We start from the raw sequence: 15,677 nt of genomic DNA on the forward strand, positions 1-15,677 counted from the left end.
GATTTGAACACGGGACAACGCTGTGGGAGTGCCACACTGTCAGGGGAGCCAGTGCGACACAGTTCAATGCATTTGTACAGCACGGGAACAGGCCCTTCGGCCCAATTGATTGGCAAGGGCGTCAAAGGTTACGAGGAGAATGGGGTTGAGAGGCAATAATAAATCAGTCATGATTGAATGGCCTGATTCTGCTCCTATATCTTATGGTCTAACTGGTCCAAGCTGACCCAAGCTAGTCCCATTTGCCCACGTTTGCCCCATAACCTTCTAAACCTTTCCTACCCATGTACCTCTCCAATGTGTCAAGTTCCTGTACCTGTCCTAACAGGGCGGTGAAGAATATGTCATGCTTGCTTTCATAGGTCAGGGTTGGGACGTCATGCTTGCTTTCATAGGTCGGGGTTGGGACGTCATGCTTGCTTTCATAGGTCGGGGTTGGGACGTCATGCTTGCTTTCATAGGTCGGGGTTGGGACGTCATGCTTGCTTTCATAGGTCGGGGGTTGGGACGTCATGCTTGCTTTCATAGGTCGGGGTTGGGACGTCATGCTTGCTTTCATAGGTCGGGGTTGGGACGTCATGCTTGCTTTCATAGGTCGGGGTTGGGACGTCATGCTTGCTTTCATAGGTCGGGGTTGGGACGTCATGCTTGCTTTCATAGGTCAGGGTTGGGACGTCATGCTTGCTTTCATAGGTCGGGGTTGGGACGTCATGCTTGCTTTCATAGGTCGGGGTTGGGACGTCATGCTTGCTTTCATAGGTCGGGGTTGGGACGTCATGCTTGCTTTCATAGGTCGGGGTTGGGACGTCATGCTTGCTTTCATAGGTCGGGGTTGGGACGTCATGCTTGCTTTCATAGGTCGGGGTTGGGACGTCATGCTTGCTTTCATAGGTCGGGGTTGGGACGTCATGCTTGCTTTCATAGGTCGGGGTTGGGACGTCATGCTTGCTTTCATAGGTCGGGGTTGGGACATTATGTTGTAACTTTGCAAAACACTGTGAGTATTGTGGGCAGTTCTGGTCACCACATTATATTGGTATTGGTATTGGTATTGGTTTATTATTGTCACTTGTACCGAGGTACAGTGAAAAACTTGTCTTGCAAACCAATCGTACAGGTCAATTCATTACACAATGCATCGAGGTAGTAAAGCAATAACAGAATGCAGAATAAAGTGTTACAGTTACAGAGAAAGTGCAGAGCAGGCAGACAATAAGGTGCAAGGTTATAACGAGGTAGATTGTGAGGTCAAGAGTCCATCTTATCGTACTAGGGAACCGTTCAATAGTCTTATGACAACAGGGTAGAAGCTGTCCTTGAGCCTGGTGGTACGTGCTTTCAGGCTTTTGTATCTTCTGCCCGATGTGGGGGGTGGGGGGGTGAAGAAGAGAAAATGTCCGGGCTGGGATGGGCCGTTATTATGCTGGCTGCTTTACCGAGACAGGGGGAAGTGTAGACAGAGTCCATGAAGGGGAGGCTGGTTTCCGTGATGTGCTGAGCTGTGTCCACAGCTCTCTGCAGGTTCTTGTGGTCACGGGCAGAGCAGTTGCCCACCAAGTGTGATATATCTGGATAGGACGCTTTCTATGGTGCTTCGATGAAAATTGATGAGGAAAGGGTGCGATTGAGCTGGCGAGAGTGCAAAGGAGATCCTCCCGGAACTTGTATGAATTGGAGAACTTTAGTTATGGGGAGGGATCGGACATGCCGGGACTGTTTTCCCTGGAGCGAAGGAGGCTGAGGGGTGACCTAACAGAGGTGTATAAGATCATGAGAGGCATACGTAGATAGCAAGAATCCTTTTCCCATGGCCAGGGTACCACAGGGCATGGGTTTAAGGTGAGGGGTAAGTTTTGTACAGAGAGAGTGGTTGATACCTGGAATGCGCTGCCAGGGGAGCCAGTGGAATCAGATACAGTCACTGCGTTTAAGAGACATTTAGACAAACACTTGAATAGGCAAGGTATAGAAGGGTACTGTCTTAATGCGGGCAAATGGGATCAGTGTAGACGGGCAAAAAGGTCGGCATGAACGTGGTGGGCTGAAGGGCCTGTTTCTGTGCCGTCCCGATCCACGGCGATGTTAAACCGTGGCCTATCTTGGGTGGATGTAACAGATCCCACAGCCACACTTCGTACCCAAGGGAGGTAATTACCACCCATAGCCTGTCCTGGTCCAACCATGTAGATGCCCACGGCCAAGAAAGTTCACCAGTGCCTCTACTACCTCAGGAGGGTAAGGAAGTTCGGCATGTCCCCCTGTTGACCCTCACCAATTTTGACAGATGCACCACAGAAAGCATCCTATCCGGATGCATCACGGCTTGGGACGGCAACTGCTCTGCCCAAGGGTTGTGGACACAGCCCACAGTCCATCACGCAAACCGGCCTCCCCACTGTGGACTCTGTCTACACTTCCCGCTGCCTCGGGAAAGCAGCCGACATAATCAGAATCAGGTTTATTATCACTGACGTATGTTGTGAAATTTGTTGTTTTGCGGCAACAGTACAGTGCAAGACCTAAAAATAAATAAATAGTGCAAAAGAGGTAGTGTTCATGGGTTCGTGGACTGTTCAGAAATCTGATGGTGGAGGGGAAGAAGCTGTTTCTAATCAAGGACCCCTCCCACCCCGGACATTCCTGAGAGCACGTACCACAGGCTCAAGGACAGCTTCTGTCCTGCTGTTATAAGACTATTGAATGGACCTCTTGTCCAATAAAGGTTAACTCTTGACCTCACAATCTACCTGGTCGTGGCCCTTGGGCCTTATTGTCTGCCTGCACTGCACTCTCTCTGTAACTGTAACACTTTATTCTGTTATTGCTTTGCCTTGGTAAAGCAGCCAACAGAATCAAAGACCCCTCCCACCCTGAACATTCTCTCTTCTCCCCCCTCCCCCCCCATCAGACAGAAGATACAAAAGCCTGAGAGCACGTACCACCAGGCTCAAGGACAGCTTCTATCCCGCTGTTATAAAACTATCGAACAGTCCCCTAGTACGATAAGATGGACTCTTGACCTCACGATCTACCTCGTTATGGCCTTGCACCTTATTGTCTGCCTGCACTGCACTTTCTCTGTAACTGTAACACTTTATATTCTGCATTCTGTTATTGTTTTCCCTTGTACTACCTCGATGTACCCATGCGATGAAATGATCTGTATGGATGGCATGCAAAACGGAAGTTTTTAACTATACCTCGGTACATGTGACAATACTAAACCAATCACCACCTCTGACAGTGTCGCACTCTCTCAGCTCCACTCTGGGGTGCTGGGAGGTCGAACCCTTGAGCCTCTGAGGTACCCCCCCCTCCATCCCCTCCTCCAAGTGGACTTCCTCTCCCCACCACCGTCCTGTGTTTCCCAGCAGCGGGCAGGAGGGGGCGGCGTGGAGCCGAGGCTGTGATGAGATCCCACCCGTCCGTTCGCCCTGCCCTTCACGGGGACCGCCCTCCTGCCTCCGCGGCTGAGACGTCTCCGGGCAACTGGCCCTTGCCCCATTGTGGGCTCCAGGAGCCGGTGGCCACGGTGGGCTGGCGGCACTGGCGTTCCAGCCAGTGGGCACTGAGCCTAGGGTGAGGGGGGTCATTGGGACACACTGGGGTCACGGTGCCGGGGGTTACTGCTGATTGGATCCTTGCCTCGAGTGCCCTCCCCGACGTGTCTTTCAGTTGAATGTGGCCGTGAAGTGCCTGAGGCCGGACATCTCGAGTGAGGGGGAGGCCACGGCCGATTTCCTGCAGGAGGTCAATGCGATGTACGCCCTCAACCACCCACACCTCATCCACCTGTATGGCGTCATCCTCAGCCACCCCATGAAAATGGTAAGTACCGGGGTCACCGCGCGACACCATGCCCCCTTCGCTGTAGGGGGGAGGTGGCCATCTTGCAGGACCACCCACAGCCTTGCCCGACCTCTCTTACCCGGTTCTGGATCCTGAACTAGATTGGGGCCCCCTTCGGTGTTGGGCTCACTCCTTCTAACCCTGTTCTAGAACTCAGTCCAGCTGCCCGCGAGGGGGCTTGGAATCTGAATTAGCTCCTCGGTTCGACTTTAACAACTGGGTTCTATATTCTGGAGGCTGTTCTAGATTAGCCCCTGGATTCTAGGCTGGAGGCTAGGTTCCAGATTTGGGGTATGGAGATTGGACTGTATTAGCTTGGACTGGATAATGGGTTCTAGATTAGAGTGAGGGTTCTAGATAATGGGTTCAAGGTTTGCATTCTTGGGTTGGAGCCTGGGTTCTGGGTCAGGACCAGGAGTCCTGACTGGAGGCTGGATTCTAGAATGGGTTCTGGAGACGTGTCCTGGATTAGTTCTTGGACTCTGGACTGGAGAAGAAGTTCTAGGTTATGGTTTGGATTCTGGTCCAGAGCCTGTTCTGGATTATTGTGAGGATTCTTGAGCGGAGCTTGGATTCTGGACTAGGTTCTGGTCTGGAAACTGGGTTCTAGATTAGGTTCTGGATTCTGGGCTGGAGACTGGGTCCTAGATTAAAGTCCAGATTCTGGGCTGGAGGCTAGGTTCTAGATCGGGTTCTGGATTCTGGGCTGAAGACTGCATTCTAGATTAGGGCTCAGATTATCTCAGCAAAACTCACGCCCGGGAGACGAGTGAACTTCAGTGGGCAGAAGGATGAGAGGGGAAGTGTCTCCCTCAGAGGGTGGTGGGGTCTGGAACACTGCCTGAGAGGGTGAGGGAGGATGAGACCCCCAGATTTAGGAGATACGAGATGAACTTTGGAAATCCCATTAGGTACATGGCTGGACGAGGAGTTGGGAACGGAATTCCATGACACCGATGGTCCTTCTCCAGGACTCCCGGTGTCCAGCTACAGTTCACGTACCGCTCATCACTGTGACAGCGTCTTGTTCCCCACCGCTTGACTAGATGATGCCCTGGCAAAACCGCCGTGTGGTGTAGCCTGTGGTGGCTGCGGTCAGGAGTCAGCGTGTGTGAATGGCCAGTGTGTCAGCGGTTTGGATCTGTCAAAGATCTTATTAAGCAGACTGCACCATCAGGAAGCTGCTGAATCTTATCCGATGGGAAGATGACAGGGATGGCAATGGGAAACACCGTCCCGTCACACACTCCCAGTGTCCGACACAGAGTGAAGCTCCCTCTACACTGTCCCGTCACACACTCCCAGTGTCCGACACAGAGTGAAGGTCCCTCTACACTGTCCCGTCACACACTCCCGGGGTCAGACACAGAGTGAGTATATTGAAGAGGAGGTCAGCAGATATTGAGGGAGTGGCGAGGGGTGGGGTTAGTAGAGGAGAGGGTGCCGAGGTACAAGTTTGGCCACGGTCTCACGGAGGGATAGAACAGGCAGGAGGGATGGAGGATTTCCTGCGGCTTCCTGCCCTGACGGTCTTCCCTCTCTGTGCCCTGCGCTGTAGGTGACGGAGTTGGCTCCCCTTGGGTCCCTGTACGACCACCTGCGGAGCCGGCACGCGGCCTTCCCCATCCACCTCCTGTGGCTGTACGCCGCGCAGGTGTGCGAGGGCATGGACTACCTGGAGTCCCATCACTTCATCCACCGCGACCTGGCCGCACGCAACATCCTGCTGGCCAGCGAGGATCTGGTGAAGATCGCCGACTTCGGTCTGACCCGCTCGCTGTCCGACTGCGACCATTATGTGATGCAGGCTCATCGCAAGATCCCCTTCGCCTGGTGAGGGTTCCCCTGGGGATGTGTGTGTGTGTGTGTGTGTGTGTGTTTGTGTCTATGTGTATGTGTGTGCCTGTGTTTATGTCTGTGTGTGTGTGTGTGTGTGTGTGTGTGGGTGTGTGTGGGTGTGGCTGGCTGTGTTTGTGTGTGTGAGAGAGAGTGTGTGTGTGTGAGACAGAGGGAGTGTGTGTGAGTGTGAGAGAGAGTGTGAATGTGAGAGTGTTTGTTTGAGAAAGAGAAGTGTGTGTGAGATAGTGTGTGTGTGTTTAGCTTTGTCTGGCTGTAACTGTGTTTCTACCATTTTTGTGACGACTGATGAATATGTATTTGCCTGTGGAGTCCACGTGTACCTCCGTGTTGCGTCTGTGTGTTCCTGTATAACTCTGTACAGTTCCATGAACGTGTGGGCCTGGGTGTGCGTGCCCCGATACCCGTGCACACACTGCTGTTCTCCAACATGTACCCACACAGCGCTACAGCTGTGTGTGCGGCCCGGGCAGAGAGCCAGTATCTGCTCCCCACGCCACACCCGAGTCTCACCCTGACCCTGCCGTGGGAGTGAACCCGCGAGGGGCAGTCACCTCCCTCCCTCTGCCGTGGGAGTGAACCCGCGAGGGGCAGTCACCTCCCCCTTTATATCTTCCTCTCCTCCACTTCCTTCCAGGTGCGCTCCGGAAAGCCTGAAGTCGGGAACCTTCTCCCACGCGTCGGATGTCTGGATGTATGGAGTTGTCTTGTGGGAGCTGTTCTCCTATTGCGAGGAGCCCTGGATGGGGATGTACGGCAGAGAGGTACGGAGGTGCGGGTCATCGCGGAGGGAGCTCCTGGGGGCGGGTGGGGGGAGGCCCCCTCCAGTGAGCGGGCCCCGGCCTCAACTCCCATCGGATGAGGTGGAGGAGGTCAGCAGGGAAACAGGCCCTACAGCCCAACTGATCCATGCCAACCAAGATTCCCATCCAAGCCAGACCCATTTGCCCGCATTTGGCCCGTATCCCTCCAAACCTTTCCTATCCCCATACCGGTCCAAATACCTCTTTTTTAACGTGCCTGCTCTCTTCCTCTCTCTCTGTCACCCACTCTCTTTCTCCTTCTCTGTGCCTCTTCCCCCTCAGGTCCCCTTTAAATCTCTCCCCTCTCACCTTAAACCTATGCCCTCTAGTTTTAGACTCTCCTACCCTGGGGAAAAAGTTTTATCGATGCCTTTCATGGTTTTATAAACATCTATAAGTTCGCCCCTCAGCCTCCTTCACTCCAGGGAAAACAGTCCTAGCCTGTCCAGTCTCTCCTTGTAACTCAAGCCCTCCAGTCCCGGCAACATCCATGTGAATCTTTTCTGCATCCTCTCCAGTGTAGTCACATCCTTCCCATAGTGCGGTGACCGGAACTGCGCATAGTACTCCGAGTGCGGCCTCGCCAACGACGTGTACAGCTGTAACGTGACGTCCCAACTCCTGTGATCGATGCCAGTTTTAATATCAGCAACAACTACCTGACGGACAGCGTACAGGACCCTGGGCTTCTTGGTAGAGACAGGAGCAGGAGTAGGCCACTCGGCCCCTCGAACCTATTGCACCACTCAATGACTGTTCTTCTTGTGACCTCAGCCCCAGTGACCTTTCACCCTCTTGTTTGCCGACATGTGCCTTCAAATATATTCATAGAGTCGCAGAGAGATGCAGCACAGAAACAGGCCCTTCGGCCCATCGTACATGCTGACCCATTTACACTGATCCCGTTTTATTCTCCCCACATTCCAATCAACTCCCCCCAGATTCTACCCCTCACCCACACACTAGGGGGGCAATTTACAGCGGCCGATTAGCCCACCGACCCCGTACGTCGTTGGGATGTGGGAGGGAACCGGAGCACTCGGGGGAAACCCACACGGTCACAGGGAGAACGTGCAAATTCCACACACAGACACACACACACACACGCAGACACACACACACACACCACACACAAACACACATATACAGACACTGGGCTGGGACAGAGAGGTGAAAGGAACGGCCACTTTGAAATGCTGATAGGGGAAGGGAGCTTGGTGATGTCAGGAGGTTCGATACAGAGATATGAATATTGGCTTATTATTGTCCCATGTGCCAAGACGCAGTGAGAAGCTTCTGTTTGCCTGCCATCCGGACAGATCATTCCATACACTGAGAAAACAGAATGCAGAATAAAGTGTTACAGCTACAGGGAAAGTGCAGTGCAGGCAGACAATAAGGTGCAAGGGTCACGACGAGGTAGATAGTGAGGTCACCTTTGCTGTGTTAAGCCAACTCCCTGTTAGCTGCCACTACAATGGACTTTGTATTTTTTTGTTCTAATTGTGTACAGTTACAGAGAAAGTACAGTGCAGGCAGACAATAAGGTGCAAGGGGCCACGATCAGGTAGATTGGGAGATCAAGAGTCCATCTAGTGTGTGAGAGGTCCGTTCAAGTCTGCTAACAGTGGGATAGAAGCTGTCCCTGAGCCTGGTGGTACGTGCTCTCAATCTTCTGCCAATGGGAGGGGGGAGAAGGGGGAATGACGGGAGGGGGAGGGCACCCTGATTACGTTGGCTGCTTTCTTGAGGCAGCGGGAGTGGATGGAGGGGAGGCTGGTGTGCGTCACGGACTGGGCAGGCACAGGAACCTCACCTCTCCGTGTCGGTGGTCTCCACCTGAACATCCTATCCCTCCAGATTTTAATGATGATCGACCGTGAAGGAAAGAGGTTGGAGCAGCCTGTCGATTGTCCGACCAACATCTACAACTTGGCACTTCACTGCTGGTCAGCTGTGCCCGAGGACCGTCCCACCTTCAGCGCACTGCGACCACGGATCAAAGAGGTACCACCCACCCCCTTCACACCCACCTGGGTGCACTTGGACGGTGGGCGATGGGAAGCAAGGGCTGTGGGCCGTCCTTGAAGTACGTCACACCAGGGATTAAGCTTGCACTGAGAGCCCTACCCCGTTCCGGGAGAGCTGGTCCTTGCCTGCTGGGATGGTCGGTTGGAGAACCGACCGGGTCCCGTGTCCGTGGACCCGTTGGGGGAACGTGGGATGAGGAGCAGCAAATGTGGAGAGGGGGAGTGGGTTCACGAGGATTGAAGTGGGTTCACGAGAGGGCTGACGTGTGGGTCCCCGAGCATGGGTCATCGAGAGTGTGTCATTGAGTGTGGGTCATCCGAGAAGGGGAGAGGGCTATTCAGAGAGAGTGAGTTATTGGGACTGCGAGTGGGTTATCGAGAGTGGGGGGTTTATCGAGAGTGGAGGAGGTTATCGAGAGTGGGGGTGGGTTATCGAGGGCGGGGGGTTATCAATAGTGGGGGTGGGTTATTGTGGGGGATGGGTTATTAATGGTGGGGGGTTATCGAGAGGGGGAGGATTATGGAGAGTTGGGGGGTGGGTTATCGAGAGTGGGGGTGTGGATTATTGAGAGTGGGGGGTTATCGAGAGTGGGGGGTTATCGAGAGTGGGGCGAGTTATCGAGGGTGGGGGGGTTATCGAGAGTGGGGGGGTTATTGAGAGTGGGGGGGTTATCGAGAGTGGGGCGAGTTATCGAGGGTGGGGGGGTTATCGAGAGTGGGCGGGTTATCGAGAGTGGGCGGGTTATCGAGAGTGGGGGGGTTATCAAGGGTGGGGGGTTATCGAGAGTGGGAAGGGTTATCGAGAGTGGGGCGGGTTATCGAGGGTGGGGGGGTTATTGAGAGTTGGGGGCGGTTATCAAAGGCCGGAATGTGACCGAGGGGCGGTGTGGCTGAGGGAGTGTGCGAGGGTGAGTGTGTGAGTGAATGTTGGTGAGACGTGGAGTGGAGCTGATCTGATCGATCTCCCGTTTCGTCCCCCAGGCCCGCCCCCTGGAGGTGAGGTCGCTGCAGGACTTCAGCGAGGCGGGGAAGCTGAAGATGCAGATGAATGATGTCATCACGGTCATCGATGGACGGTGGGTGGAGGGAGGGGCTGGGGGGATGGAGGGGGGCGGTGGGGACAGGGAGGGGGTCGAGAGGTGATCTTCTGGGGCGGGTAGTGACAGGCTGGACGTTGACGTTACCCCTGGTGGCGGTCTCCAGAACCAGGGGGTATCGCTTCAGCAGTAGGGGTGGCTCATTTCAGATGGAGATGAGGAGGAACCTCTTCCCTCGGAAGGCCACGGATCTTCGGAATTGTCTTTCCTGGAGAGGTGTGGATGTCACTGAAGCAGAGATCGAAGTTCATTCTGTCGCGAGTCAAAGGAAATGAGAAAACAGCCCAAGTTTGTCCAACCTCTACTTAAAACTCCGGAGGGGGTTACAGATATAGGGAGGGTGTAGGGGCTGGAGGGGGTTACAGAGACGGGGAGGGGTGTAGGGGCCGGAGAGGGTTACAGAGACGGGGAGGGGTGTAGGGGCTGGAGGGGGTTACAGAGAATCCATAGGATGTTGGGACTGTTTTGCGGTACCACTTAATTTTCCCTGTCATCTGTTCTCCCCACATTCGTCAACTCCCCCCAGATTATCCCGCTCACCCACACACCAGTGGGGGCTCTTCACAGCAGTCAATTAACCCACCGACCCTGCATGTTGTTGGGATGTGGGAGGGAACTGGAGCACCTGGGGGGAAACCCGCGTGGTCACAGGGAGAAGGTGCAAACTCAACACACACACACACACACACACACACACACACACACACACACACACACACACACAGCGCCGGAGGTCGGGATCGAACCCAGGTCTCTAGAGCTGTGAGGCAGTGGCACTACCCACTGCGCCACTGGGCCGCCCAGTGTGAAGGGCTGGGTGTGCCTCGACCTCACTTGCTGCTCTTTGCTCCCTCTAGGCCTGAGCTGGTGTTTTGGCGAGGACAGAACAAGAAGACCCTACAAGTGGGTCTCTTCCCTCAGACCCACGTGACTGCCAGTACCAGCCGCTCTGGTCCCATGATCAGCTCGCCGCTGAGGAGCACCTTCATTCACCTCGGACACGGCGACATCGACCCCCGTCGCTCCTGGGGCTTCCCTGAGAAGATCAACGAGTAAGTGTTGAGGTACCAAGGCCTAGTTTGTCACACAGCAACTGGAGACTTGACCCAATGCCTCTGGCTTCAGGATAACAAGCTGCTTCTGGGCATATACTCAGTGTGGTGTTGGTTATTGGTTTATTAGTGTCACATGTACCGAGGTACAGTGAACAGTTTCATCTGTGTGCCTTCACACATCACTCCGTACATCAGTACATCGAGGTAGTACAAAGGAAAGCAGAATGCAGAATATAGTGTTCCAGTTACAGAGAAAGTGCAGTGCAAGCAGACAATAAGGTGCAAGGGCCACGATGAGGTAGATTGGGAGATCAAGAGTTCATCCTTTAGCGTACAAGGGGTCTGTTCAAGAATCTGATAACAGCGGGATAGAAGCTGTCCTTGAGCCTGGTGGTACGTGCTCTTAAGCCTCTGTATCTTCTACCTGACGGGAGTGGGGAGAAGGGAGAATGTCCGGGTGGGTGGGGTCCCCGATTATGTCGGCTGCTTTCCCGAGGCAGCAGTAAGTGTAGACGGAGTCACTGAAGGGAGGCTGGTTTCTGTGACTGACTGGGCTGTGTCCACAACTCTCTGCAGCTTCTTGTGGTCCTGGGCAGAGCAGTTGCCGTACCAAGCCGCGATGCATCCAGATTGGATGCTTTCTATGGTGCCTCTGTAAAATTGGTGAGGGTCAATGGGGATGTGCCAAATTTCCTTAGCCTTCTGAGGAAGTAAAGGCACCAACTTTTATCGCTGCACCATAGAAAGCATCCTATCTGGATGCATTACGGGTTGGTATGGCAACTGCTCTGCCCACGACCGCAAGAAACTGCAGAGAGTTGTGGACACCAGCCTCCCCTCCATGGACTCTGTCTTTACCTCTCGCTGTCTTGGTGAAGCAGCCAGTATAATCAAAGACCCCACCCACCCGGAACATTCTCTCTTCTCCCCTCTCCCATTGGGCAGAAGATACAGGACCCTGAGGGCACGTACCACCAGACTTAAGGACAGCTTCTACCCCACTGTGATAAGACTATTGAACGGTTCCCTTATACGATGAGATGGACTCTTGACCTCACGATCTACCTTGTTATGACTTTGCACCTTATTGTCTGCCTGCAATGCACTGTGTAATGAATTGATCTGTACAAACGGTATGCAAGACAAGTTTTTCACTGTACCTCGGTACAAGTGACAATAATAAACCAATACCAATAGAGGCACTGGTGCGCTTTATTGTCCATAGTGTCAAGGTGGCTGGTGCGTGGGATGTGCTGAGCAAGGAAAGACCCAGGCTCACCTCCGGCCTAGTGCAGGGACTTTGGGAAATTCCATGCTCTTGATCCAACTGGACAAGTTACATGGATATTGGGAGCTATCTGGTGTTACTGGGCTTGGGTGGTCTTTGCTGGCATTTGACCAGCTTTGGTCCCAGTCAGGAGGGGAGTATGGTATAACGGGGGAGATAGACTGAGAGGTTTAGTGGTTCCTACAGGAGATTCTGGAAAGGAACAGGGTTGAATGGTCAGGTCCAATTTCCAACCCCTGACCCATTTGTCCACCATCCCTCCCTCATTTGCTTCCCCCCTTTCGAAAAAGTTCTTTAGAGCTCCGTAGAGACAGCTTGCTTGATCGGCACCCCATCCACCCCCTAAACACCTCCTCCCACCCCCTGAATAATCCCTCCCTCCAACCACAGTGGCTGCAGTGCACACCGTCTATGGAACGCACCACGGTAACTCCCCCAGGCTGCTCCGACAGCACCTCCCGAACCCACCACCCCTCCTGCCGAGAGGGGCATGGGCAGTAGGGGCGGGGGAGCACCACCACCTGCAGGATCCCCCCCCCCCCCCAAGTTGTGGAAATCTATTTCTGTCACTTCATTGTCGCTGGGTCTCTCTCCTTCATCGGAAGGCCTGCAGCGGTTCGAGGAGACGGCTCATCCCCTCCCTCTCCAGGGGGAGTAAATGCCCAGGTTCTGTATGGGTGAGGGCTGTTCTGGTTTTGTAGGGCCTCCAAGGGACCTGTCCCACCATATCTTGTGGTCCCCTGAAGCCTCTCCCATTCCAGCCTCCCCTCCCACGTTACGTCTGCCCCCCAGCCAGACAGCCCTGGGAGAGCCCAGCACCAGAGCTCACTGACTGCCTTCTCTGTTCCCACAGGAAATCTGGGAGTAATCTGGCTGATACCCGGAATCCGATCCAGCTGCTCAAGATGTCAGGTGAGTCGTGCTGGAAACGTGATGCCGATTGCTGTGATGTAATGTGTGTTGCAGTGATGTGTCATGGCATGATGTGTGTTCCCATGACGTGGTGATTGGTAATTGATTTAATTATGCAACATATAACGAGGTACAATGAAAAGTTTTTGTCTGCGTGCGATCCAGACAGACCATCCCCTACATCGGTACATCGAGGTAGTACAAAGGTGGGACATCGTTCCTGTGACGTGTAATGCCGTGATGTGTGATCTTGTGTGACGTGTAGTGGCACGACACGTGTTGCTGTGATGAGGGTTGGCGTGATGTGGGTCAGTGGGACATGCGTATGGCTCAGGCTGGTGTTACATTGCCGGCCAGGGGAGGTATAACACGGCTGGGCACAGCGGTGACCGACACACGGCGCCGATTGGCCCAAAGTCCCCGAAATGGAATGAGATCCTGGTTCACGGTGATGTCGCAGAACCTTGCAAACATCCTCTCTCCTTCAATCTCTCTCAATCTATCTCAATCTCTGCATCAATCTCCCTCTCTCTCAATCCTCTCCCAATCCTCTCTCAATCCTCTCCCACTCTCTCTCAATCTCTCTATCTCTCTCAATCTCTCTCTCAATCCTCTCTCAATCCTCTCTCAATCCTCTCTCAATCCTCTCTCAATCCTCTCAATCTCAATCTCTTTCAATCTCTCTGTCTCTCTCTCAAACTCTCTCTCAATCTCTCTCTTTCAATCTCTCTCAATCTCTATCTCAATCTATCTCAATATCTGAATCAATCTCCCTCTCTCTCTTTCTCTTTCAATCTCTCTCTCAATCTCTCTCTCTCTGTCTCAATCTCTCAATCTGTATCTCAATCTCTCTCTCTCTCAAACTCTCTCTCTCTCTCTCTCTCTCTCTCTCTCTCTCTCTCTCTCTCTCTCTCTCTCAGAGTAAACTGTAGAGAGCAGGACTGGAGTCACATATAGTCCCAGGCTTCTGAAGAACCACAGCCTTCCATTCAGCACGTGGTTTTCAGTAGCAACCTGCCTGTCCGTGGTCAATTCAATGGACTGGTGATGTGCAGGCAGCCACCAGAGAAGTGACAACTTGTCCCAGACCCAGTTGCTTCAGAGAGAGGGGCAGCTGCTGCCATTCCCTGGTTTGGCCCCACACACAATGGGTCCTCCACACCGCTGTTGACACCCAGAGACGCCCAGTGAATGCGGCCTTGTTTGTGTCACTCTCGTCCCTAGGTCAGGGGCAAAGCTAGCCAACGTCTGAGACATTAGGTCGTGGGTTCAAGTCCCACTCCAGACTCTGAGGTGTCAGGTGGAGGACTGTGGGAGTACAGCACTGTCTGAGGCACCGTGCTCTCAGATGCCATCTGAAGCCCACCTCCAGGAAGCCCACCCCACAGCCATTATCCTGGGATAGAACGGCAGGATTCCACCCAATATCCTGGGACTAATATTTCTCTCCCAACTACATCCACTCTGACGGACTATGTTGCCGTGTTGTTTATGGGAACTTGCTCAGTGTGAGCAGCGGCCCTATTTACATTACAGCTGTGGCATTTCTTTGGTTGTTGTAAAGTGCTGCTTTGGGAGGTCCAGAGGTTGTGTAAGGTGCTATATAAATGCAACTCTTCCTATCTTTCTGTTTTCCCTCTATCCTTAGTGTGTTTTTTCTTTGTGCTTAATTAACACTAAAGCCTCTGCCACTCAACGGGACGTCAGGGTCAGGGGAACACCACCCCTCCACATCACACCACCTGGCCTGGATCTCTCTCTCTCTCTCTCTCTCTCTCCATCTCTCTCCCTCCCTGTCTCTCTCTCCCCCTCTCTCTGTCCATCCATCCCTCCCTCCCTCTTTCGCTGCCTCATTCTCTCCTGCCCTCTCCGCCTCCCCCCTCTCTCAGCCCCCATTCTCTCCCAGTCTACCTCTGGTCAATCAGCCCACCTCTGGAGCCCATTCCCCTCTCCCAGCGACCATTCCCCTCACCGAGTTCCCTTTGTGCCTTTCCATTCCCCCCCCCCCCCCCCAGGCCTTTCCCGGAGTCTGGACTCCAACATCGACAGCGCGGAGCAGTTCTCCGACAGCGCCGACGTCCCGGAGCGGAACGCCAAGCCCGTCTCCAAGGAGCGCCTGAGGTGCATCAGCGAGCAGGCCGCAGCCTTCGGGGCCGCCAGGGCCCAGGGCAACGGGAGGCCAAGGCGGGGCCCGAGGGGAGACCGTCGCTGGGCAGCCGAGGCCGAGGACGTGGCCCCGGCCGTGGCCAAGATGCGGCTCAGGACGTCCCAGCCAAGGCCCAACTGCTGGTCCCTGGTGTGGCCACAGGAGCAGGAGTCGGTCGGACACCCCCACCACCAGGTGGAGATCAGGAAGGACTTCAGGGGAGGCAGGCCTGCCGAGCAGCCAGGTAGACCCCGAGGTGCCAAGGGCAATTATCTGGGCACCAGTGTCTCCGAGGAGGTGCGATCCGCTCCACAGGGCCCCAAGCCCAGCCTGCAGAGCAAAATTAGACGTGTACGTTATCACGGAGCGTATCGCTGGTCTCCACGGCAACATCGGGTGGGCGGGCAAGCAGTCACTTGGTAAATTGGTTTATTGTTGTCGTACGTGCCGAGGTACAGTGGCAAACTTTGTTTTGTGTGCTGTCCATAGGGATCATTGCATTGAGGGAGTGCACGGGAACGTGCACTGTATAGTGTGACAGTTACAGAGAAAGTGCAGTGCAGGCAGACCATAAGGTGCAAGGGCCACGGGTAGGGCTGTGATAGTACAAGCCTATTGGTCAGTTCAGGTGTCCATCATC

At 54.1% G+C, this 15,677-nt stretch overlaps 1 protein-coding gene across 4 annotated transcripts in view; it reads left to right on the forward strand.

Annotated features, from left to right (window-relative positions):
* The window catches only part of LOC127586689 (activated CDC42 kinase 1-like), a 65,175-nt gene that overhangs the window by 40,258 nt on the left and 9,240 nt on the right, over positions 1-15,677 (forward strand). For 3 of the 4 annotated variants that reach the window (XM_052044824.1, XM_052044825.1, XM_052044826.1), the window contains exons 5-12: positions 3,676-3,828; positions 5,408-5,682; positions 6,344-6,470; positions 8,370-8,516; positions 9,521-9,615; positions 10,494-10,688; positions 12,833-12,891; positions 14,907-15,388. In XM_052044824.1, the coding sequence (XP_051900784.1) occupies positions 3,676-3,828; positions 5,408-5,682; positions 6,344-6,470; positions 8,370-8,516; positions 9,521-9,615; positions 10,494-10,688; positions 12,833-12,891; positions 14,907-15,388 (1,533 nt within the window). The remainder of the gene's footprint in view (positions 1-3,675; positions 3,829-5,407; positions 5,683-6,343; positions 6,471-8,369; positions 8,517-9,520; positions 9,616-10,493; positions 10,689-12,832; positions 12,892-14,906; positions 15,389-15,677) is intronic. The other variant, XM_052044827.1, reaches the window with a different exon arrangement.

This window comes from Pristis pectinata, chromosome 37 (assembly GCF_009764475.1).
Source record: "Pristis pectinata isolate sPriPec2 chromosome 37, sPriPec2.1.pri, whole genome shotgun sequence".
Lineage (NCBI taxonomy): Eukaryota > Metazoa > Chordata > Chondrichthyes > Rhinopristiformes > Pristidae > Pristis > Pristis pectinata.